Below are 23,892 nucleotides of genomic sequence, written 5' to 3'. Positions count from 1 at the left end.
TCCAAAGATTTTTCAAAATGGGATGTCTAAGCCTACTTTTCTTTTAACTTCAGACTATTCTTTTCCCAGAAAAAGCTAAAATCTACAAAGCTGAAGCAGTCCTTTTATCTGCTGACTTCAGTTCAGTATTTAGGCCAATCATTTAAGTATTCCTTCTTTCATTACCAACAAGTCTGTTTTCATTGTCGTTTGTGCTGATTCTCAATCAGTTAAAACAGAGTGTCTTCAGAGCTTTCCACTGCTATCCCTGAAATGTTAAGATCTAATTTTCTGTTACTCTTTTAGATTTTATTTCCTTGGATGTTTGTGTTATAAATAACCTCTTTCTTTCTCCCAGCCTTCCCAGTATTTCAATAAACCTCAGGTTTAAAACCTTGACCTTTAGCAATTCCCCATTATTAAAAGGAGATGATACGGGGGCTAGAATTGTCATGGCTAAAACTAAGCAACTGTGCTTATTTTAGTGAGTAGCTTTTTATTTAAGGACTGGTATCTAGAATCTCCCACTGGCTTCACTGGAGCCCCATTTTGGATGGATAGCAGCTTGTGGGAAGCCACAAAACGAGCAGAGCAGAACAAAACCAAGAGATGGAGACAGGGAGGAAACAGTAGGAAGGAACAGAGAGAGGGAATGGGAAAAAGTTTATATTCGCTGCAGCATCTTATTTTTCTGAACATAGATTAAACCCAGAAATCCCAAGAGTCTAATTTTATCTAATGTCAAGCAAATTGCTTGAGAGCAATTGAAATCTGCTGAGAAAATGTGTTTTCTCACTATCATCTCAGCATATCAGACTACAAGAGCTACTATTTATGTCAAGAGTTAAAACCTATGGGAGGGCATTTCCTCCGCGGGCTGTGTGGGCATCCCCCTGGGAGGAGAGGGGCCATAGCAGCATGCTGAGGGACTGGCTCCCTGTTCTCACCCAGCCTTGTGGGAGGTCGGGTTGTTCCCTGGTCCCTGTGTGGAGCAAGGGCACTTGGCTCCTGCTCTCCCCAGCAGTCACAGCGAGAGGCAGCCTGCTCCATACTGTCCTTGTCTGCAGGAGCCAGGGTCTCTCAGAAACAGCTGAGCCACCATGTCTGACCTCAGCGTGAGGCGGGGGCTCTGGATGAGTTGTTGCAGTCAGGCAGAAACCATCCATTCACCTAAAATGTGACAGTCTGATGGTGCTCAGTATAAAGCAAAGGGCTGGAATAGCCCACACGCTGCCCTACCTGAAGCAAGGGACAGAGCTACCAGAGCATGAAAAGGTCAAGCAGAAGCTCAAGGGCACAGAGCAGAGTGTCCATCTTCCACACGTGTACGTGCACACCCATGTGTGCCTATTAGAAACTGCAGGAGCCATTGCTCCGGCAGAGGGTGATGGAAGTGGGCTGTCAAGCGTTTTGTGCTCTGCCGTGTGTCTGGCCGCTACTGTATGACACAGTGGACCAAAAGCACTGTGCAGCAGACCTCCAGCAGCACCACCTCCAGCATTTGAGAAGTGAGTGTAGGTACTGCAAGAAGGAAAGAAAGAAATTTCTCTTGCATCTCTTGCTCTTTCCACATCTCAGAACAAGCCATTTCCCAATTTAGCTTTTTGCTTCTAACTTTACGTCTCCAATCTCAATCTTACAAGCATAAACAGTTGCAAGAGAGAACAGCAAATTGCTTATCACTAGTCTCAATATTTAGCCACTCTATGCCGTTCTCTAGCAATTTATTAGCTGCCAAAACTCCAAAGGATGGCAATAACAGTCAAGTACATATTTAAGTATGACCCATCAGCTTTCTTCTTGTTTACAGTTTACAGAATTGGAGGATTAAATTCCAGCTCCTAAGGTCAATTCCTGCTCCTAAGGTCACAAAAAACCCAACAGAGGTACGATGGAAAGATTTGCCCCTTTCCTTCAGAAGCAAATTTTTCCCTTGTTCATCCAAAATGCAGAATATGAGACTTGTGAGGAAAAAAGAAACCCCCAAAAGTTTTCACAGAACTAGATATGATTTTAAAATGAAAACCAATACAGTGTTATTATTTTCATATAATTCACGTGCTATGACTGTTTTTATTTTTCCACATAAAAAATGAAGACCAAATTTGCAATGAAAATCATGCACCAGGCATTGTCCATGACCTTGTCAAATGCAATGAATTTCTTAATAAAATTCCCAAACAAAGGTACAGATGGCATAAGATACATGATTCAATACATACTTCTTGTTTATCACAATTTAAATAGGATTATTAACAAAGGGTGAAAATACATCAGTAAGAAAGGAGATAATACATTTAGGGCAATAAAGAAGAAAGCTTACTGTGAAAATGTTCCCAGCAAACAGAATGAGACAGCATTGAAATGTATTTGAGAATGGAAGAGACAAATTAGACTCCCTTTTGCTCCCCACCTCAGATTTGGAGCTAAATTATACAGATTTTAGAAAGATACCTGTTTCTCAATTCCCTATGTTTTCATATGCAGCAGCTATCTTAAACCTTTCATAAATGTTGGTGGTTTATTCTCCGTCTTCACCAAAAAAATAAAATAGAAGCTAATATCATGTTTTAGATTCCAATGGTTTGCCTGTGCTCTTTGTAAATTTCTCTAGTAATGCCTAAAAGGTTCACTGCGCTCTGGGAAGGAATGCAAAATGCCACATCATGAAGAGGATAACTATCAGGGAAGATGCACCGAGAGAAACGATCACCACCTGACAAGGCAGAGCACACGTAACAAATGCCCCGATCAAACGCGCACGCGTACCCAATCTGTTGGAGGGGTTTCTTTTGAAGAGGGCTCGCAGCAGGCTCTGGGCTTCTATGCTCAGGAACTGCGGCATTCCCAGCTTGGCTCTGAAAGAACACAACACTTGAAAAGAAAATAGATTTTTCAAAAATTTTCTCCATCCCACTGTGGTTTAAAAAGTGGAACTGTAGTAGTCACGACAGGCAAACACATGTATTTGGTGAACAAAGGCTACCTAAGCATAATGCAACACAGAGCAAGGACCTGATCTTGTTCTGTTGAAGTTAAAGAAGGTTTTACCACTGGCTTCACTAGAGGTAGAGTAGATCTAATGAATCTCACAACACCTTTTACAGCCTAAATAGGTCATTTTCCTACAGAAATTTTTTCATTTTTTTAGATTGTTGGTATAAATTTGGGAATCAAGAGGATTTTATACAAACAAATAAAACTTCATAAAAATAATTACACTAACCCACATATTGATTAAAGAGAATAAAACTTTTCTCTTGATGATTCACTGCTACAGAGAAAAAATGCAATATTGAGCAACGATAAGCTTAAAATACTTATGTCTGCACTTAACATTAAATGAATGGGAAATTTGCAATGGAAAAGATTTTAAACTTGGTGACAACAAAACAGAAGTCATCCTGCAGAAATTTGACTGTTCCCACTTTTGTGCAGATAATGACATTATTAGAGAAAGTAAGATACATTTCTTTTGCAAGGCCCTCTCAGTAATTCACTTCCTCCTATTTATTCTGAAGGCAATTTTAGAGCCACATGCAGGCATCAGATGTGCGCCCCTTACCAAATTCATGCCTTACATAGCTTTGAAAAATGCATTATGCACATTATTATTCTCTATCCTTCATATACTTAGGACCTATAGGCTGTCCAGAGGGTATAGTTAACTTATAGTTAGAGGAACAAAAGCAGTTTCAGTACTCACTTGAGAATAAGTGCCATTGTCTCCTTTCTGTCTTTTCCCTGGAAGGGTAACGACCCTGTCAGCATCTCAAACTGTGGAGTAACAACAAAATGGTAAATCAAATGAGCGTTGAGACAGTCTGCATAGCTGATAGACACCACACCCACCTTCTATTTCTAACACAACTGAAAACCTGAGGAAAAGAAATGGTCCAACAAGCTGTACTTCAGAAAAAAAATGACACAGCAAGTCTGAATTATGCAGAACATGAAGGACCAACATCACTGTTTCATTCAAGAGTATTGTTACAAACTGTTTACACTGATACCTGGGGTCAAGTTTTGGTACATTTGAGAAGTATCACATATGCTGTTTCCTCCAGCACCCATTTTATGGCAATGCTGGAGATGAGATGTTTGGCCGGAGGGACCCTTAGTCTGAATGGATACGGCTGTTCTTAAGCGTTTAGCATGGACTGTGGTGCGAGGAAAATGGGTTCAACATGCCACTGCCCATCTCCTCAGCTTGAGTCGAACCACCTTTTCAATTGTATATTTGCACCACTTAGAGACACCCCTGCCATACTTTGCAGGAGAAACATGCACAAACCCCACGTTCTCAAGGCATTTGAGTGTGTTTTTTTCTCTCCTGCTTTGGTTCCCCTGGCTGTATTCAGTGATAAATTTTGCAAGTGTCACATTTAACTGAACCCAAATCTCAAAGCAAAACTCAGCAATCATCATCAATTATTTGCCTAACTCACACATGAAAACATCAAACAATTAAGGTTTCTTTGAAACATTTTAGTGCTTTCAGTAAATTTGACAGGAATTTCACATTTGTAACATAAGAAATAAAAACCCCAACCCAAGAAGCTTGCCTCATATGGATTCAACATCAGCTCTTGCCACAGTGTTTCATGGGGGTATGAGTGGCAGTTAGCTCCTCTGACCAAGGGATGATGAAGGTTATGCATCACCAAACACAAAAACACCGAGAACATAATTCAGCCTGGGCACAAAGGAGGACAATGTCCACTGAGGGTGAGGAGAACTGTTACTTGCTTACATCCGTGACTCAGGCTTTGGATCTCTTCTACTATAGTAAGTACCTACTAATTAATATTCATTGCTATAATTCAATACCTGTTAAGGCAGGACAGACTCTGCAATCCTTACATAGTTTTTGTACCTTATCACACAAGTAGCTTGACTGTTCTCAGGAAGCACATTTGTGCAAGAAAGGATCCTTTCATTACCAAAACCTGTGTCAGACTGCCCCACAGTCTGACTCTTCCATTTCCCAGATTAAATATAGCCGTACCATAAGAAAAATATAAGAAAACATACCAAAACTGTAACTATGAAACTGTTATGCTAGTTTTGGGAGGAGGACAGAGGAGAGGTTTAGAAGCCAGATAACTAATTGACTATAATTAATTGAAGGATAAATCTGCATTATTAACAAATTACCTCAAGGCAATAAACCACTTAGAAACAAGGAAAAAATACTTTTTAAAAGTGTGTATGGCTGACAAATATAAACAAGATTTGGAAAACACAAATGTGTTAACTCCTGCTTGGTCTAGGAGAATTAAGAGAAGAGCTGCCTGGTAGAGCTGGAGGAAAGCAGCTCATCTTCTAGAGAGAAATGTGATGGGGGAGAATTTTTAAAACTCTCTTAAGTGACACAGGAGTTCAAGCACCATTTTCAAAGTAATTCTGACCTATTAGAGCCTCAGTCTCATAAAAGTGTTCAGATATACTGGGGTTGAGGGACAGCAGAGAACACTGTTTCCCAGGACAGCAGCAGAAGTGGTGCATATTGCACCAAACCCTCCTCACAATTTCTAAAGCATTTACGCTAAGGCTCAGTACCTAATGTTCACTTACACTTGGCTCATGTTACTTTGTTATAATAAATCTAATTTAACAGCACTAACAATGACTGCTACAGCTCATTTATTTTGGCAGAAATGGGCTTGACGCTGCTGATGCAGATGATACAGATATAAGCAACTGCTTGGTCAGTGACTACGTGGGAAGAAGACGACTGTAGTTCCCACCCACCAGAAGGATCTGCAAATGCATTGTGGTTGCAAGGGGCCAAGAAACCTGAAGGCAAGAAATTCAGATGCAGTGTCCAAGAGGGAGGGAGGGAGGGAGGGAGGGAGGGAGGAAGGAAGAGAGGGAGGGAGGGAGGGAGGGAGGGAGGGAGGGAGGGAGGGAGGGAGGGAGGGAGGGAGGAAGGAAGGAAGGAAGGAAGGAAGGAAGGAAGGAAGGAAGGAAGGAAGGAAGGAAGGAAGGAAGGAAGGAAGGAAGGAAGGAAGGAAGGAAGGAAGGAAGGAAGGAAGGAAGGAAGGAAGGAAGGAAGGAAGGAAGGAAGGAAGGAAGGAAGGGAAAAATAAATTTAAGTTTCAGGAGGGAGCAGGGGAAATGACCGTCCTGGAGGCTGCAGGGAGTATTTACTGCACTGCTCTAATGGCTAGCACTTTGTTACCACATGTCTCCAATTACGCAGGTCTAATGTTGAGACTAATTCAGATTCAGAAAAAATGCACTTAACATCAATATTTAAAGTGAAAGGCAGCTACATGAGTTAAATGTACCAGAGCTTTTTACTTCAATGAACTCAACTAAGCAGCAGCTGGAAGAAAGCACTGGTTTCTCAGTTGCAGTCCTGATTAAATCTGCTGAAGGTTAAAAATTAAATAATGAGACTGAAAAAGAAATATACATTGAAATAGCTCATCTCATCAATTAAAGCTACTGCTTTGCTGCACAGCAACCTGTTTCCTGCTTATTTTTCAAAAAATCAAAAATCTCGCTAAATGCAAACATGCAGACAGAAGTGAGCACTTGCTGCTAACGCCCTTGCACATAAATACAGAGTTGTATGGGTCGCAGCAGGTTCACAAGGAGCTGAGCCTAGGTGTGAAGAAACTCTGAAGTATTTTTGGCTATTAAAGCAGACCCTGTTTTTGCTGGGAGACTCAGTTTTCACTCTCCCCACTTCCCCATCTGTATAAACCATCTGTCTGCTCCTTGTCTCCCAATGATTTGCTTCCTGGGTATTCTGTAGGGCCACATTGTCTTTGCCAGTATTTCAGAAAGCTGTGCTTTCCTCCAGCCTTGACTTTATTTCCATACCAATATTCAGCAAGAAGGGCAAATATTCCCTGTTCCAGTTCAGCTATTAAGAGAACCACAGAATTAAAGCTTGATGGGAAGAGGCCTCTGGAGTCACCTAATCCAGACCCTGCTTAGGTCTCAATGTACTCTGTAGTGTTTCCTTTCTCTAGTTTTCAGGGGAATTGCCAATTTCAGTAGGCAAAACACCAGCACTGGAGACCCCAGAAGATATACAAGTGGGAAGATCTTGGGAAAGAGGGCCACATTTCCTGAGGGAACGGATTCAAGAAGCAACACTGGTAGGTCACTGAGGAAGATAATGAACAAGAAAAAATCCACAGCCTGTGGTAACTGCCAGATGAATCTTCCTAGCAGATGGAAGGAGAGCAGACTGTGCAAATTACTTCAGCTCAAGTCTGCTAAAGTATTGTGAGCCTAGGATAAAATTCAGGGTTACAAAGAAACTTGATAGTTTTGGAGAGCAGAGACACTCTTGTCAGAATGGCCAGGTTCCCCTTTCAACACTTACAGTAATTTTCCAGGTAGCTGAGAGCTGGTCAGCCACTCAGTTTTTATCATTTGTAAAATGCATTAAATATTTTTCATTATTAGCCAGGTGTTTGTAAAGGGTCTGGACACCTTCATATAGTAGCTAACATAAACATTCAAAATACTGTTCATGAAGACCATCTCTTGCACTGAGAACAAGTGTTACGATGGGATTTTATAAAAGATCATATTGCTTTGATGTCTTGTATTGATTTTTCCAATGCCACTGTACAGTTACTACAAAATTATTACAGAGCTGACTACTATGTCTGGATACCAAAAGGATATTTTATTTTCTTGTGAAGACTTCACTACTTAAACATTCACTACATTGCTGCCAAATAGAAACACATTTCTTTTTATTTGGGACTGCCTACTGAGTCATCACACCCCTTCTTTCTCTAATTATATTCCCCTCCCTGCTCATGTGACTCTCAAAGTTGTACAGTTTTTTCCTGAACTGAAAAGAGATACAACTTCCATGAGGTCTGTGGCCTTAGCTGGTATGACAAACTACAAAACCACTGCTCTGAGAGGCCTTCCAGGAGACTTGTGCACATTGTATCATGCAGACCTGTTTATCTGGGCTTCAGAGACAGCAGAGTGGGCATCAAGGCTCTTGCCGTGCAGCTGAAAAGGTATTAGTCATATACACAACTTTTTAACAATTTAAGTCAATTGCTTATTAAGGCAGAACTCGTGATGAAAAGCTTTTGTAGAATACATTCCATCCAAAATCTCCAATGCAATGAGTAAGATGCAGGAAGGCAGAAAACAAAATCTGTCTGGTCATGATAAACCACATAAATTCACCAGCACAAAATTTTAATTGGGTCCCAGCAGTTGTCATCACATACTAAATGAGAGGCAGGGACTGTCCTCTGGAATACTTGGAAACGGTTAATTTTAAAATGTGTATAACTCTAGGAGCTGACATATACTAAGTTACCATAAAACAATTCAAACAAACTGAGCAGCAAACAGAGTAGGTAACATTTTTGCTTTTGTGGCCTGTGTCAAAGACTTAGCTGGTGGTAAATGAAGTTAATAAGACCAGAAGTTAGTCTTTTTCAGGTAAGTTTGTTTTGATATTAATAATCACAACATGACACATTTAATAAGGATCATTCGGTTTGATTATAGCTTGTGCCAGGTTGGCAAGGAGCTGCTAGCACAACCTGACTCTTCATATTGTAGCATTAATCCCTCTTCACAGAACAGACAAGAGATTGATTGGTTGCTCTTCCGATGGCTAGGTTACAGGCTATTTTACCGCTATCTGCCTAATACGTTCCCTCTTTTGATCAAAATTTTAGGTATGAAAATTACACTATCACATTCACTTCCTTTCAATCTATGCACATTTCACCAACTGGTATATTTTCTTCATATATTTCACATCATACTGCAAATTATGTAGAGAGAAATGCTAATAAATCATTGGATACTATTTAATTCTCTTCAGTTTTTCAGTGTGGCAGAAAAACAGCTTCCCTAATAGAACATACAAGTAACAGACCAAGGAAAACAAGGAGAAATGAGCAGAGTGAAAGACAGCACCAGAAAATCCTCCTGCACTTTTAGTGTATGGAAATACCTTTTTTTTCTGCCCCAACCAGTTAATTGTTAAAGAGGAGAAAAGACTGAACTGATTAGAGCTATTTTTCTCTAAGATGTCTGGTAGCACTCAAAGGCATAAAGCATTAGCTTACAGTTAAAAAGATTTTACTCTCCTTAACGCATCTCCTTTTATATGGATTCTTATCTTTTCTAATTCTAATGCACTGAATCCCTGGGGGAGGGAATGAAAAGAGAGATGGAGGAAAAAAAAAAGAAAGCCTAGCAAAAAACAGGGGGGAAGGAGCCAAGTTCATTAGCAGGTGAAAGAAAAACAATCTATACACCAAATACACCATCATTTAACTGCAGACAGCTAGTGAGAAGGCACAGCTATCCTCCAAAAACTAAATATATAATAAAAAATTTAAAGGGTTGGGATATATTTATTAAATGAGGCATAACCTATTGATTTTCCTGAATAAACATATATGGTTCAGAAATGCTGAGCATCCACAAATGGATTTGCAGCCATAGGAGATAAGGATGTTCCACTCCCTTTAAATTCAGGTAGTAAATGACAATATTTAATTAGATTAATTTCTGTCAACCAGCTAGAACCATGATGTAGGCCTTTCCCACCCTAAATTTTCACTAGTTTTCACATTGCCTCCTATCCTTACTTCCTCTGGCGGCACCAGCTGTCTACTTAGGGTAAACAAAATTTAAACATACTCTATGGATTGCAGCATGTAGTGTAATATATAGCTACCTCAAATAGCTTCCATGCCACAGGAAATGGAGCTCTATTAGAAGAGCAGGTTGCTACATTAATTTATGCTTCTGCCCTGGTTCTGCAGGGGAGCCATGACAACCATGGTGAGGTGCAATGTGAGGTACAGCTGCAGTGCTGCACTGTGTTGCGTTGCCTGCGGGTGGCCGTGCACCGAGCACTTGGGTGGACCTGCAGCCTGCATGCTTCAGGAGACAGCAGCCTCATCCCTGTGAGAGTAATAAATGCATGGTGTCTGGTCTCAAGGGACAGCACTATGCCTGATAAAATGATGCTGGGAATAACTGCTTCAAAAAACCTACAGCGTTCATATAGCTTTTAAAAAATCACAGACCAACTTCACCTTGATCTCTTCATCCTCCTCAGCAGCAATGGCACCACAGACTGAAGAAGCTGGATGGGTGCAGGAGGGAGCACGTTAGCACCTGAGCACCTAACTTTAGATGGCTGGCTTGAAGAGGCTTCAATACCTCTCTGAAAAACTTTCCTGACACTGCATCCCAGTGTCAAATACTGCAGCACTCAGGAGGATGTTACTGAGTCCTTCTCATAAGCCAAGCAGCTCCTCTGTTGTCAGAGATCTCTTGCAGAGCTCTTCTTGGAAAGTGTTTGCCAGGGCCTCACTTCTTAAGCAGTCGGGAGCTTTCTTCTACTTTCCAGGTTAACTACACTTCACGATGAGTTTATTCCTACCTGTTCTTAAGGCAACATTACTCTTTCACTGAAACAGCTCCTTTCTCTCTGTGGTGTTTTTCCCTGTGATATATATAGTACCTATACCATCTTTGGACCATTATTGGACTAATAAGCATCTTCAATTAATGAATTTCCCATGCAACACTGTATCAATTACTTTATTATAATGGAGACACGCGAGATCCACTTCATTTACTTTGTTTAGAAAAAGTTGACCACCTCAACAAGTAAAATATCAGATTAATCTAGCATGACTGATTTTTGGTAAATTCATGTTGCATTTTAACTAATTTTTAATTGATTTCCATGTATTAAAAAATGAATTAGCATAGTTTCTCATATTGATTCCATGTAAACTACCTCCAGAATAGCTTGCAGAACTCTTAAAGGTTAAGCAACAGTGGGGAAGAATTGCAACTTTTGTATAGTTAATCCAATGCAAAGACATGTAAGAAAAAGATGAATTCCTAGCTATTTGTCTGTGCCAATTGGTATATTTGTGTCTGTTTCTGGTGATTTCCCCCCTGTGAAGAGCAGTCATTTAAAAACTGTTTCACATACATCATTCTGAAGCCAGCTTCAGCATGCATTCAGGACAAAGAAAACATCCCAGACTAGTCATAATCAAGACACAGTAAAATGGTACAAAAGAAGAAAGGAGGATGACATGGTGCCCATCTGTTTTTGTTTTCTTTTCCCACCAGGAGAAAAGGGAGGTTTATGAGTGACAGTCTCCCACCAGCTAATAAGACTAAAGGAGATCCACTACCAGTACAAAAACTACCTGAATCTCATTAGTGGAACAACAGTCAGCAATGTTGATGTGAAGAAGACAGACGAATGGCAAAAGAACCACTGAGGTCCTGTGAAAAATTCAGAGTGCTCTGTCCTTTTTAATTTATATTTTGCAGAAAAAGAGTAAATTTCTGAGTTTCTCTAAGAGGATGTCCCTAATACCTGAAAATTGCTGCTTAGGGAATTGTTTCCTAACAGGAACCATGTTAGTAACTAGACAGGTGTTTCTTCTGCAATGCTTCTGCTCTTCTGAGCTTGCCCTGTCCTGTTTCTGTGCAGCAGAAATATTCACGGCTCATGGTAACCAACCAAGACAGCAAAGGACTGTGGGAAGGAAGAGAGAATCTTGGGTCAAATGCTACCTCATACACTGCCAGGAGCAGCTGGTTCGCTATCGCTGATGCAATGAAAATGACCAAGCAATCATTACACATCTACTTTTCTATCAACCCTTAATTGCTGAAAACAGTACTTTTCATCCAACGGATCTGATCACTCCTACAGCCACCCCTCCAACAAACAAATACAACTTTTCCATTACCATGAGTACGCCGAAAGACCACCAGTCGGCACTCTGTGTGTGTCCTCGTCGGTTGACCACCTCTGGAGCCATGTACTCTATTGTCCCACAGAATGAATATGCTCTCTTGTCATGGTCAATGGCTTCTTTACTCAGACCAAAGTCTAAATAAATTGAAATGAAAAAAACTTGTCAGATCTATAAAAATTATTATTTTCACTTTTGCTCACTTAAACTGTTCAAATAAAACACACCAACCAGCTGATGAAGCACCCTTCTGTCTATGTGCAGAAAGGCCACAAGCCTGCCTATATGGAGTGCCTAGTTGTCATTAATGAATATGTCCTGAAAGTAGGTGGATCATTTTCTCTATTCAGAATGAGGTTCTGTCCCAAAGCAGAAGAGAGTTTAAACAAGCAGAAATGCACAGCTCAGGTTTGATTAAGACAATACCTGTAAGGATTCTTGCTCAGATAACCAAAGCATTAGGAATAATAATCCCAGATGGACACCAGTTAAAAGAATGGCCAGACAGCCCCTTCAGGGTGGAAAAGGAATGTCTTTCTAGGTGTCCTCTGCACAGTTATAATTTGGAGAGTTTAATCTGGAGTAAGCAGTCATATTGGAAGCATCCTTCTACCCACAGTGGTAGGCAGCCAAGCCTGCATGCTTCACATCAGTCAAGATTTACCAAGGAAATGCTCTGTTCTCCATGGGCTGTGCAGCACAGGCCCTTGATGAATTGCCAGAGAAGAAAAGTCTAACACTCAAACTCCTCTGGCTTGTGAGTTTTTGTAAGCAAACTCTTTCCAAGCAAAGACCAAGATGTATGGAACATACTGCAGAAAAAAAAAATCAGCCCGTAGACATTAAGTTTTCTGTTCCTCACATACCTGTTATCTTAATGTGGCCCTCTTCATCAAGAAGAATGCTGTAAAGCAAAAAAGCAAACAGTCATTCATTAGGCAGGTGCAGAGTACAGTAACAAACATGAGTAAAACATGTTTAAGACAGGTAAGGAGATATGCAAGACTCCAATACATGTGCCAACAAACCTTCAGTGTATTATACGCCTCCAGAAAGAAAAGTGATCCTCAAAGGTCTGTCTAATCTTGTGTTTGAAGCATGCATGGCCTGTGGCCGTTGCATGGGGAGCCTCCTTACTCCATAGCATGCTCAGGGTGGGCATGCAAACTGAGTTCAGAAAGAACAGGGTGTTCAAAGCCAACAACTGCAGAGTATCTGCTTCCAGCAGGAGAAGGAGCTACAGGTTTTCTTCTCTTATAATAATAAAGGCAAGCACACAAATAATCAGGGCTTGGACTCACTGGACCTAAAATAAACTCCAAAGGTAGATACGTTCATGCTGAATAAAAGTGATTGTAGAGTACAATGACTAGTCACAGCCTAACTGCCTTACTGGATCTCAGCCCCTGCTAATTTATTCTGTCCAGAAGCATAAATGAAAATTCAGCCTGGAAGCCAAGTTCAAGTGTTCTCATGTTTGCCACCTGCCAACATATTTTATTCTCACAAAGACGCTCCAACATTTCTGTGAGAAAAACGACTGTAGTTCACAAAAAGCATTGCTAGTTTTTATGGAAACAAGAAGGAACATTGAAACTGAAAAATAATGCTTTTGGTAACTTTTCTGCTTATAAATACCAACACAGTAATGAGGGCAGTGTTTCTTCAGTTCTAGTTACATTTAGTATATTTCTCTTTTCAAAATGGTCTAGCGAGGTGTCAGCTATTTTTATATTCCTCTTCTCTTAGAGAGTCACTTTAATCTAATTATTCAGGAAGAAAATAAGACAGAAGTGAAACAAACACATTGGGCTATACTTTTGTGAAAGGTTGTCTCTGTACTGAAACATAACTGAAAAAGAAATGATCTGTCATTCATTTGTGTGTTTAGAACAGACTGTTACTGTGCAATACATCTAACAAAGGCCAGCAGCTGAGTCACTACTATATGTTCAATAATTAATACTTTTTCTTCTTGATAAAAGCATCTTTACCTCTATTCTTTCTCCCCAGATTTCTTGAAGAGGCATAATTTTTAATTACTAGCCCATAACAGTCATGTATAAATGTATTTTTGTGACTGCAATCCCTAAACAAGAGGCTTGTGCTTCAGAAAAGAACAGAATAAAACACCTGTCAGTGTGGAAGTGAGAGTGAACGTATGAACTCCACAGACCTGGCTCTGGAAGAATGGCAAGGGGGAGCAGAGCTCACAGAAATCACCCAAAATTTTGCCCTACACCCAGGAAGCCCTTGTGAATAACAATGCAATTCAAAGGTTGTGGGATTTTCTCCAGAAACATTGATTTTATATTTCATAGATTTTCTATTGAAAATCCATGCTGCTTTTCTATGTATACAACACATGTTATTCATACCTTTGCTCTCATTAAAGGGATGGAGGCTATCAGACTGATAATACTTAGGTTAAGTGAGCCAGAAGCATACAACAGACTTTCTCACACTCAGTGTTTGCACGAGCAGCAAAATGAATGGATCCTCGTTTCCTATGGCTGTGTATCCTATATCCCCTAAAACTTGATCTACAGTCCCTCTTCTGTCTCATGTTCCCTAATCACCCTTCTACAGTGCCCTCAGCTGCCTGCAGCTTCCCCTGTGGCCCCTGGCAGCATCTTTTGGACAGCTGGGTGTTTCCACATTTGCCATCTGCCAACATGTACAATACTATGGCTATGAACTGAAAATGACATTTGATGTAAAAAGGAAAGAATATGCTAACAGTGACAAAAAAGATAACTCACACTGAATTAGCTTAGAGTGACATTAAGAAGCAAAGAACAATGTACCTGCCTCTAAGCATCCAAATCACGACAAATAGCACTCCTTTGACTGTAAAAGCAAACATTATCTGATCATACTTTCTGCCTTCTCTTTTTATCTTTATCGCTCTACAGTTCCTTTTTATTCCACGCTGTCCGTAATAGAAATTCTATTGTGACAATCACAATTATTTTAGCAATGCTTTGCAGCATCAGCTAATCTGAAATAAGATAGTATTATTTTGCAGAAGGGAAAAAAGAACTAGAAGCTGTTAATGTGAATCAGACTTAAGAAAAATATTTCCTCTAAAAAAATGTTTGGAAATTATTAAAAACATGAGAAGTAGACTAGGCTATAATCCCATTGAGTGATAACCTTTCACTCTGAGATTTTTCCATTTTATTTGTTCAGTTTAAGGTATTAGTGTGTTTACAGGATACTGTCAGTGTCAACCTGTTCTTTATTTCAAAACAATAACATTTTAGCCTCAGGATCATCCCATGAACATTCAGACTGCTTTCACTGACTTCAGTTTAAAAGTATGCCTTGAGAAAGGCTGAAAATCTCCATGTTAGAGGCTGGGCAGCTAAGTTAGTAGCAGGGGAATGACCGTCTAAGTTACAGGAAAAGCTCATAGTAGAGCTAGGCCTGCAAACTCTATAGTAGTTTTTTGCTGCACCTTCAGCACAGAGATAAAAAGCCTTCGTTATTAGTTATTGACATTATTTTATACCATGTCTTAAATCAAGGCCAAAGCCATTCTCTCTTGTTTCTCTCTTTATTTCTAGCTTTGAGTAATGTCTTTTAGGTTTCACTCTGAACTCCAACATACCCAAATCAATGTGAAGTTCTGCCAAATCTATTAAAGCTGGAACGCTGGGGTTTTTTTTGGATTATTTAAGTTTCTTTCCAAGTCAGCTCAGTTTTGCAAAGAATTCAACCCACGCTTTATGTCTTTCAGACATTGTAGCCAAATTTTCAGGCTGGAAAGAAAACCTGAAACTTCATAAAGAATGTTTAATTTGATTGCAGGTTTTGTTATGAAAGTACCGGATAGAGTGAAGTATTCAAATATCTCCCAAAGAGATGAAGATTCTCACAAACTGACCATGTTTTGCGATATTTCAGTGCTTGCATGACCCATACTATCTCACCATGCTGAACAGTCTTACGCCAAACTCATCTCTGCTGTAGCTTCACTGACACCACAAAGACCCAAAAAGGGACTGCTTACTTCGATGGAAGATAATGGTTATTTTCCACCGTAAGTCTTTGTCCTTTACTGATTCTCAGATCTTCCCTCTCTACACAGGGCAGCTACATTCATGAATGAACTGCCACAGTTTACAACATGGTGCATTAAGCAGCAGTCGTTTGGGTTTTTTTAAATATAGCTCAACGATTCAGGAGTTGTTATATGAGCAGTTATAGGAGCTGTCCCTTGTACAGACAGCTGAGGTCTTTACAACACAAACCACTCCTTGGTAATCAAAGCCCCTACGACAGAACTGTATCTAGGTGCATCTGGGTACCTGGAGATAGAAAAGGCAAAGGTAAATAAAAAAAGACTGTGCATTTTCAGAAGCTTGAGTTACTTCTAAGTCATTCATACCCTTAAACCACAGCATAAGAAATACATACTACTTTATAAGTTCCTATTTTTCTGTTTCATTACATTTACCATATTTAATAGCTTGATCCTGCAGTTCTTAAACAGAAACATGCCTCACCATGTAAAGTAACTCCATGGGTTTCAGTGTAACTGAACAGTACCTTGTTCCACAAGGGATGCCGCTGAAACCACCAAGAAAACTCAAGGAGAAGAATTTGGCTGCAACAATTTAAGGAAAGCATGTGCTTGTTCTAAACAAGATGTTAACCAGAAAACTCAATTGCTTGCCTTTCTGAAGTACAGCTAACTTTATAACAACTTCCAGAGTCTGTATTCTGGTTGCACTTAAAATTAATTCATAGCTTTGATTTGTTAATATGGATTTTTGCTCAGGGGATCTTAAGAAAATGTTGAAGCCTAAATTTTAACATCCTGAGGGTTCTTTCAAGTGGTCTGAACAGTGCTATTTTCTAACTAGTCTTCTTTGATAATTCTGATGAACTTCATTTCAGGATACTTACAGAACTGACTGAAGCAATCTCAAATCTATCAGCATTTATTTTTGGGAGCTTCTGGAGGACAGCAAAAACACTGAACAATGAAAGATGGTCAAATGCAGTGCCTATCTTTAAAAAAAGGGGAGAGAGAGAATTGGGAAGTTACAAACTAATTAATTTATCTCCAGTTCTGCAAATCTGATAGAGTAAGCCTTGTGCTCTAATCAGACTGGTAATGCTTCTCCCAAAGACATGGGTGTAATCCTGCACATTGCACTTCAAAGGAGATACGGATCAAGAGAAACCAAAGCAGAGGAATAAGAATGACTGAACACCTAGAAAGACTGGCCAGTGAAGAAGGGTTCAGCAGCTCGATTGTTTAGGGTACTGAAGAGGTTCCAAGGACAAGGATGTGCTCCCAATCCCCTGAGGCTGCTACTGAGAGCAGAATGAGCAGTTTGGGGAGTCCAGGAGGACAGGCCAAGGAGCAGTGGCCTGCAACTGCAGCAAAGAAATTTCAAATTAGCTACTAGGAGCAACTTGCTAGATGTACAACTGGTGGAGCACTGCCAAGAGGCGTCCTACGGAGACCATGGGGTCTCCACCAGCTATTTTAAGACTAGGTTAGCAACAAACCTGTAATGGCCTTGATATATTTGTCCCTGCCCAGAGGCAAGGGGAGGATGAGAACATCCTGGGATGACCCTAATTTTCTTTTATCATCTTATTTAGAAAGCTATCCTTTCCCAGAGGTAACTTTAAAAATAAAGCACTTTTTTTTCCCCTTCAGAATAAATATTTTTTTCTGCTGTATCTTGTTTTTTACTGTAAACCTAAAGTTCCAGCAAAATCATAGGCTATTATGCTCTGCTGTCCTAGGCACGGCTACACATAGGCTTTGCACTTATAAAGCTATTTTTGAAGGATATGGTTTTCAGTCAAACAGATGCCTTGATTTATCCCCAGGTATGAACTTGAGTTATACCAGTCTGTGTCTTTCCCTTTCCTGTACAATAATAGTTATGTTCACGTAAACTAATTTTATACTATGACAATTGTATCCAGATTCAACTGTATCACTGGTAATTATTTAACTGTCCATCAAAGACCATAAACCATATATTCAAAAGTTAGGAAATACAAGCATGAGGACTGTCACCTTAACTTTACACAGTGATCTCACTGCATAAAGGTCTTTATTTACATGATGATACTTTTTGTTTTCTTCCAGAGAAATCTTGCCTAAGGTGGCAGAACAGGTAATACTCAGGGATTCTAGCAGAGCAGTGAAGGGGATGGCTGGCTGGTCTCAGCTCAGATAAAAATGCACGAAGAACTGGATTCGACATGCTTCTATGTAACAATGGCAATTCAGTGACACCTTCCTTTCTTAGGTAAGCTTTAATTTTTCAATTCATTGATCCCTGATTTGAGGCAGTGCAGTTTGGTCTGCAGAAATTTTAAGTGCTCTCACTTGCAACTGAAGTCAGTGAGAGATGTGCTTTGAAATGCACAGTGACACTCAATGCTGAGAACTCTGAAAAATGAGGTCCTCAGTCTCTCAAATACAATGAATAGTTTTGACACGGACTTAATTTTCTCCTCAGTTTTTAACTTCTCCTAAAGCAAAAAATTATGGCATGAACCTATAAATGTAACAGCACTGTGACTTATATTTGAATATACAGGCTCATATTTGGATACCTTCTAATAACAGCTTCCTATATCACGTGTTAGCTTGAAAACCAGCTTAACACCAGAAAGTAGTGTGATTCATACTAATGCTCACTAGAAGCAAAGTTTAAAACTGAAACCTATAATTGGAGTTATTCTATTATGTACATGTTTGTTGATGCTGAATGAATAAAATAGCAATTCAGAATGAAGTTGAAGCTGAAGAGCTGCTGGCAGACGGTGTAACAGCACATGGCAGTGGCAGCTATGTTGTGACTGCTGCCTACCTGTGTTTCATATTAGTAACAAACTGGTACCTTTCTCCCTCCAGTTGTTTAATATGGAGGATGGCTTCCTGTATTTGCCAAAGACTCTGGTTTTCAGTTTTGGTTGTATAAACGGTCAAGGCTGGAAATTTCAGTCACCTGTGAAAGGGTCTCTAGCCCAAAGGACTGAGAGCTTGTTACATACATCTCTGTGAATTCATATACTACTACTACTATTATTTTTGTAACCAAAACATAAAACTTAATTTAAAGTTTAAATCACATACCACTGTATTGTAGATAAACAGTGTTTTCCTCTTCAACTGCTCACCTACAGAGTCCACCTTCCATCACTTTTAGTCTCTCTTATTCTGTCCTTAAGTGTAAAAGCAATAGCACTCCATTTTAAAGAAAGAGCTGTATATTTTTGAATTTCATGTCACAGAAGGAAAAGGCAGCTCTGCTGTTATACTTTGGAAGTGTAAGCAACAGCCAAAGAGACCGCTCTCGGTGGTCATCTTTTTTAAATGATGGTGACCATGACATTAAGAAGGCTTGTAACTTTGAAACGTTTCAGCCTGTTTTATTGGACCCGGCACAGAAGATGTAGGGAAAGCACTAGGCACGTGGCACAGAATAAAAACAGTATCACATCACTCCCAGTGGTAGTGCTGAGGGTGTCATTTAATCTACTAATGTACCGCAAAGAAAAAAGAGAAAGGAAAATGCTCAATAACACCATATTAGGAATAGAAAATAGCTGCAAATATAAGTGGGAATAATTCTTGGGAAAATACTTCAGATTGTTAATAAAAGTGTTTTTAAAATCCTGATTATTGTGCCTCTTGTGAGCTAATATGCACACTAGTTTTCAGAGATGCTCATTTACTTTAAGCAATGGCTACAATAAAACTGAACAGTGCCACATGTTTTGTATGAGCTGGAAGTGGACTTGCTTTGAGCAGTTCATACCGCACCAAGGGGAAGGCCACATTAAATGCTTCAAATGGAGAACAGTGCTACTGAAGTCAAAGGCACAAAGATCTGAATCTCGTGCTGAGTTAGGCCAGGCACACAGAGACCCCATCATACTGGAGCTCAGTCAAAATATTTGGCTTCATGCTAAAATGATATGATAGGAAGACCCCACTGCTAATGGTGTGGGTCTCACGTGGAGTCTCACATACAAGAAGGAAGGCAGAGCCTTTGGCACCTTTTGACTTACTAGAGCAACAAGGAGCAGAAAAAACCTAAAAGCTCATGTATTTATGTTTCAATTCACTCTTTCTCATTAACTTACTTTTCTGGTTTTAGATCCCTGTAAATAATTCCAAGACCATGGAGGTGGTCTAATGCCAAGGCCAGCTCAGCTAAGTAGAACTTGACATCCTCTTCTGTAAACATCACCTAGAGAGAAGGAAGAGAAGAACACATCTCTTTACTGGACAGCAGTGGGCTGGCTTGCATTAAACAGACATGGGGGAGGAATGGTCTAACTCAGGAATGCTGGAAGGACCATCATATCAGGTTCAATTTTCCATAAGCTGGCTGAGTTCACACTGACAATTCTTACCAGATTCTCCTTAAAAAACAAAGCTTGATCCGTTGAGTACTTCTGTTCCTTAAAACATGCTGCTCTCATTTGTCTGTTTGATCTGTTTAGATGACACTATGTCACAATAAGATGAATAAGGTTCTAACTCCGTAGCCTTTGGCAACGAATGGCAAAATTCAATATGTTCAGTGCAGTCCTTATTATTTTCATATCTCTTAATTTGCTGAAGTCTTGGCATTTGGTTGCCAAATTCCCACAAAATAACATGGGGTAACCTCTTTGGGGAAGCAAAATGCTTCCAAATCTGAGAAGAATACACAGCATGAGGAGACTCAGAGATGGATTTAAAACCCCGTGCATTGAGGGTTCAAGGAATCTCAGTGCAGGTACCCTAAGCAGTGATGTGCTGTCTAACATCCAGGGCCTGATAAAGTTTAAAGTGAGAGCAGTTATTTCCTTTCTGCAGCTGATATGGATACTGCTAACACTGAAAGCTCTGGTTTAGGTGGGAAGAAACTTCTGTAATCAAAAAACCACTAAGCTCGGAAAAACTCAGATGGCAAGAAACCCCTTTGGTTCAACTTTCATTATATCTCAGATGTTATTAAGTTCTCTTTAATTAAATTTCAATATGTACAGTGATAATAATGCAGAAAGAGAAGCTGATATATTGGCTACACAGGTGTGAATACTATGTATGACAGAAGTAAAATGAGTAGGCCCAATAGAAATTTACATATCACATGTAAATGTAAATATCTACAGTAGAAGTTGCTAAGCTTATTTCTAAAATTAAGTCTTTGCTCTTGGAAAGGGGCAGCCACAATAACTGAGTGCTCTAAGAAGCTGCAGAGGGCTGAGAGCAAAAAGAGAGGATTCAGAGAACAGATGCCACATAACTTAATTAAGAATATCACTGCAAAGGCTAGAAAGGAAAAGGATAAAAAAGCAAAAACTGACTAAAAATTTAATTGGTCTGAACATAAAAATTGTATTAATTATCAAAATAAATTTAAATTATTTATAAGGTTTAAAATAAATAATGTAGACAAGAGATAAAATCAGTAGAATCAGCGAAAATCTAATCTATACAGATATATGTAAAGTCAGATGTCTAAGAGCAAGAGAGAGACAAGCTTTGCATGTATGCATGCTGTAGTATATGGGATCTGACTGAAAGTCCACTGAAATCAATACCATTTGACCAAATCCATAATTAACAAATTACAAGCAGTACAAATTTTCCCACAATTTCTTCCCTTGTGATACCTTGCCACTAAACAGCTGCAAAGTATAGGTAGACAAGATGAGCTGCAAACACTGAAAAAAGTATTCAAAAGGACTGTCAAGTTAAGAGGACTCATTCTTGATAGTATTGGAATTGCAATGGAAAAGCCTTGGGGAAAATGTGAAGTTTTAAAAGAGTACAAAATCTGAGCTGTTTTCTTCCACTTTCGAGTTCCCTGACTGTGCAGAATGGGTAACTGCCCTCTGTAGGGAAAAATCACTTTTCTCTCTTCTTCCATGAAACTGGAGACAGCACGCTGTCTCACTAACAAAGCCTGGTTTCATGAACAAACAGCAGAAGAATATTTTTATTTTCTTTAATCTTTTTCTTCATATTAAAAATAACTGCTATGATGTCCTGAGTAGTTATACAAGTATCATTACTTGGCAGTGTAATTAACCTGTCACTAATGTCTTCTCACATTAGCAAACAAGTCTTGCAAGCAAATACTTGGTGTCTCAAGCTGTGGTGCACGTAGCAGCCTGCAGCGTGTCACTGAACCAGGAATCAGAAGGGGAAAAAAAAAGCTAGGGAATAAATTTTTGAATAAAAGTACTGTTCTCACAGCATTTTTAGTCCATCAATAACTCCACAAACCAAGAAGAGCGAACAGACCTTCCCCTCAAGATGGCATTTGAAATGTCCCTATCTTATCTTTCAAGGTTGGGTGTTAAGTGGTTGTCTGCACCCCTGTCTCCACACCGGAGAAAGTGACCAAGGCCTCGGGACATCCTGTTGGTGACACAGAATGCCCTGGGGCTGGAGGGCTGCCTGGTCGGAGCCTCCTGTACCGCCTGCAGGGCCCCCTCTGAGGCTAGATGCATGAGGATGCACTGCCGCAAGCAACGCAGACAGTGGGCTCTAAGAGGCATTTGGAGACCAGGCAAGTGCTAGATGAACCTCAAAAGCCTGCCACTGCCGCTCTCTACAGGCATTAGTGAGACTCAAGTTTGGACCAGTCCCTGGTTGCCATTTTCTCCAGCAGCAGCACCTCTCCAGGGGCCTGAGCTGCGGAGGACAGGGAAGGGATGGGAGCCCAGGGAGGTGAGGGAAGCAGCAGCTGCCCCCAGGCAGGCAGGAGGAGAAGGAGTAGAGCAGGTGAGGGCTGTGACAGTGGACCTCCAAGCCCCGGGGTGGTGCACGGCCTCCAGCCTGCTCCCAGCAGCTGCTGCAGAAGGCCCTTGCCCCGCTTGCCGGCTGATGCCTGGCTGTCTGCACACTTGCTGCAGGGGCTGAGGCCACCTCTTCTTTCTGCTGTCAGTGACTGTGATTTTCCAGCAGTTTTCTGCCCATGTCCTGGACAAAATGTATTGAGGATTGATTTCTCAGACTGTTTCTCATCACATCCAAGACATAATTTGCGAGCAATGAGTCTGCGGCTATTTTGCTATGGGAATGGCTTAGTAGTGGTACAGTCTTCTACAACAGTGATGATTACATGCTATCTGCTGAATTAACTATGCCATAATTTAACTACAATTATTAAGAACCAACTTAAAGATATGAGATGTTACAGATCTATTACATATATATAGCAGGACTATTCCCAAGGCCATTTTTCATTCCCACCAATTTAATCCGAGTTCTGAAAATCCAGGACAGTCTTTAATTTCTAAGTTAAAAATCTATCTGCTTACCTCTTTGGAGAGTCTTGTGAAAAGGTCCCCTCCCCGCAGGAAATCTAGTATTAGATACAACTTTCCCTCTGTTTGAAATGCTGCATTAGAAAAGGATGGAGATGTTTGAAGTTTGAAGCAAGATAAAGTCTCCAAAGAATGAATCTTGTTGACTAGAAGTATATCATTCATGCCATTAGCTTCCCTGTCGTTTCAGCACTTTGAGAACAGAAAAATTTAATTTCTGTATAGCTAAGCAATCAAGCTTAGACTGTGGGAAAAAATGGTATCAGCTGAGAGACAAGAATGCATTACTAATATATTCCTTTCCATGCTAAGCACCTATGAATTAATACTGCTTTCCAGTGCACAAGGTACCAGGAGTCACTGAGGACTAGGCATAGAGAGAAGCTCCGAGGTTTGTGTGAGAGGAGAGCTCTCACTATCCAAAATGTCCTCAGAAGACCCTTTACAGTAATAATGGGGCTCCTCAGGGAGCTGGTGAGGCAGAGGAAGGCAGCTCTAGCAAGACACCACATTCATACACACACATATACAAATCTGGAGGGAGGCTGATTATTAAAAACAGTTTTTATTTACATGCTCTGGTTTTCTAAATGATACCTGTCAGCAGGTGAAGGAGTTGGCAGATATATACTCACCAACTACCCCATGAGCACTATCTATCACATCAGACTTTAAAACAAATGTATTTTAATGGAGGAATGGCTAAAACCTACTTATAATGAAATTCTCCTTTAGCATAAATGAAGAATTTTACACAGGTAGCCTCTATGACATTGTTAGAGGCAGAGTCATAAGTAGGCAGAGGGTATCTCTATGAAACTATAACACATCTAGTTACAATTCC

At 40.1% G+C, this 23,892-nt stretch overlaps 1 protein-coding gene across 5 annotated transcripts in view; it reads right to left on the bottom strand.

Annotated features, from left to right (window-relative positions):
* Positions 1–23,892, bottom strand: part of RPS6KA2 (ribosomal protein S6 kinase A2) — a 310,220-nt gene that overhangs the window by 57,861 nt on the left and 228,467 nt on the right. For all 5 annotated transcript variants that reach the window (XM_074818602.1, XM_074818604.1, XM_074818605.1 and 2 more), the window contains 6 exons: positions 23,043–23,122; positions 19,863–19,969; positions 12,599–12,636; positions 11,727–11,869; positions 3,686–3,756; positions 2,749–2,837 (listed from right to left, as the gene is read on the bottom strand). In XM_074818602.1, the coding sequence (XP_074674703.1) occupies positions 2,749–2,837; positions 3,686–3,756; positions 11,727–11,869; positions 12,599–12,636; positions 19,863–19,969; positions 23,043–23,122 (528 nt within the window). The remainder of the gene's footprint in view (positions 1–2,748; positions 2,838–3,685; positions 3,757–11,726; positions 11,870–12,598; positions 12,637–19,862; positions 19,970–23,042; positions 23,123–23,892) is intronic.

The sequence above is a fragment of the Strix aluco genome, chromosome 3 (assembly GCF_031877795.1).
Source record: "Strix aluco isolate bStrAlu1 chromosome 3, bStrAlu1.hap1, whole genome shotgun sequence".
NCBI classification, from domain to species: domain Eukaryota; kingdom Metazoa; phylum Chordata; class Aves; order Strigiformes; family Strigidae; genus Strix; species Strix aluco.
The sequence above is the reverse complement of the archived record's forward strand: the minus strand, read 5'-3'. Positions and strand labels throughout refer to the sequence as shown.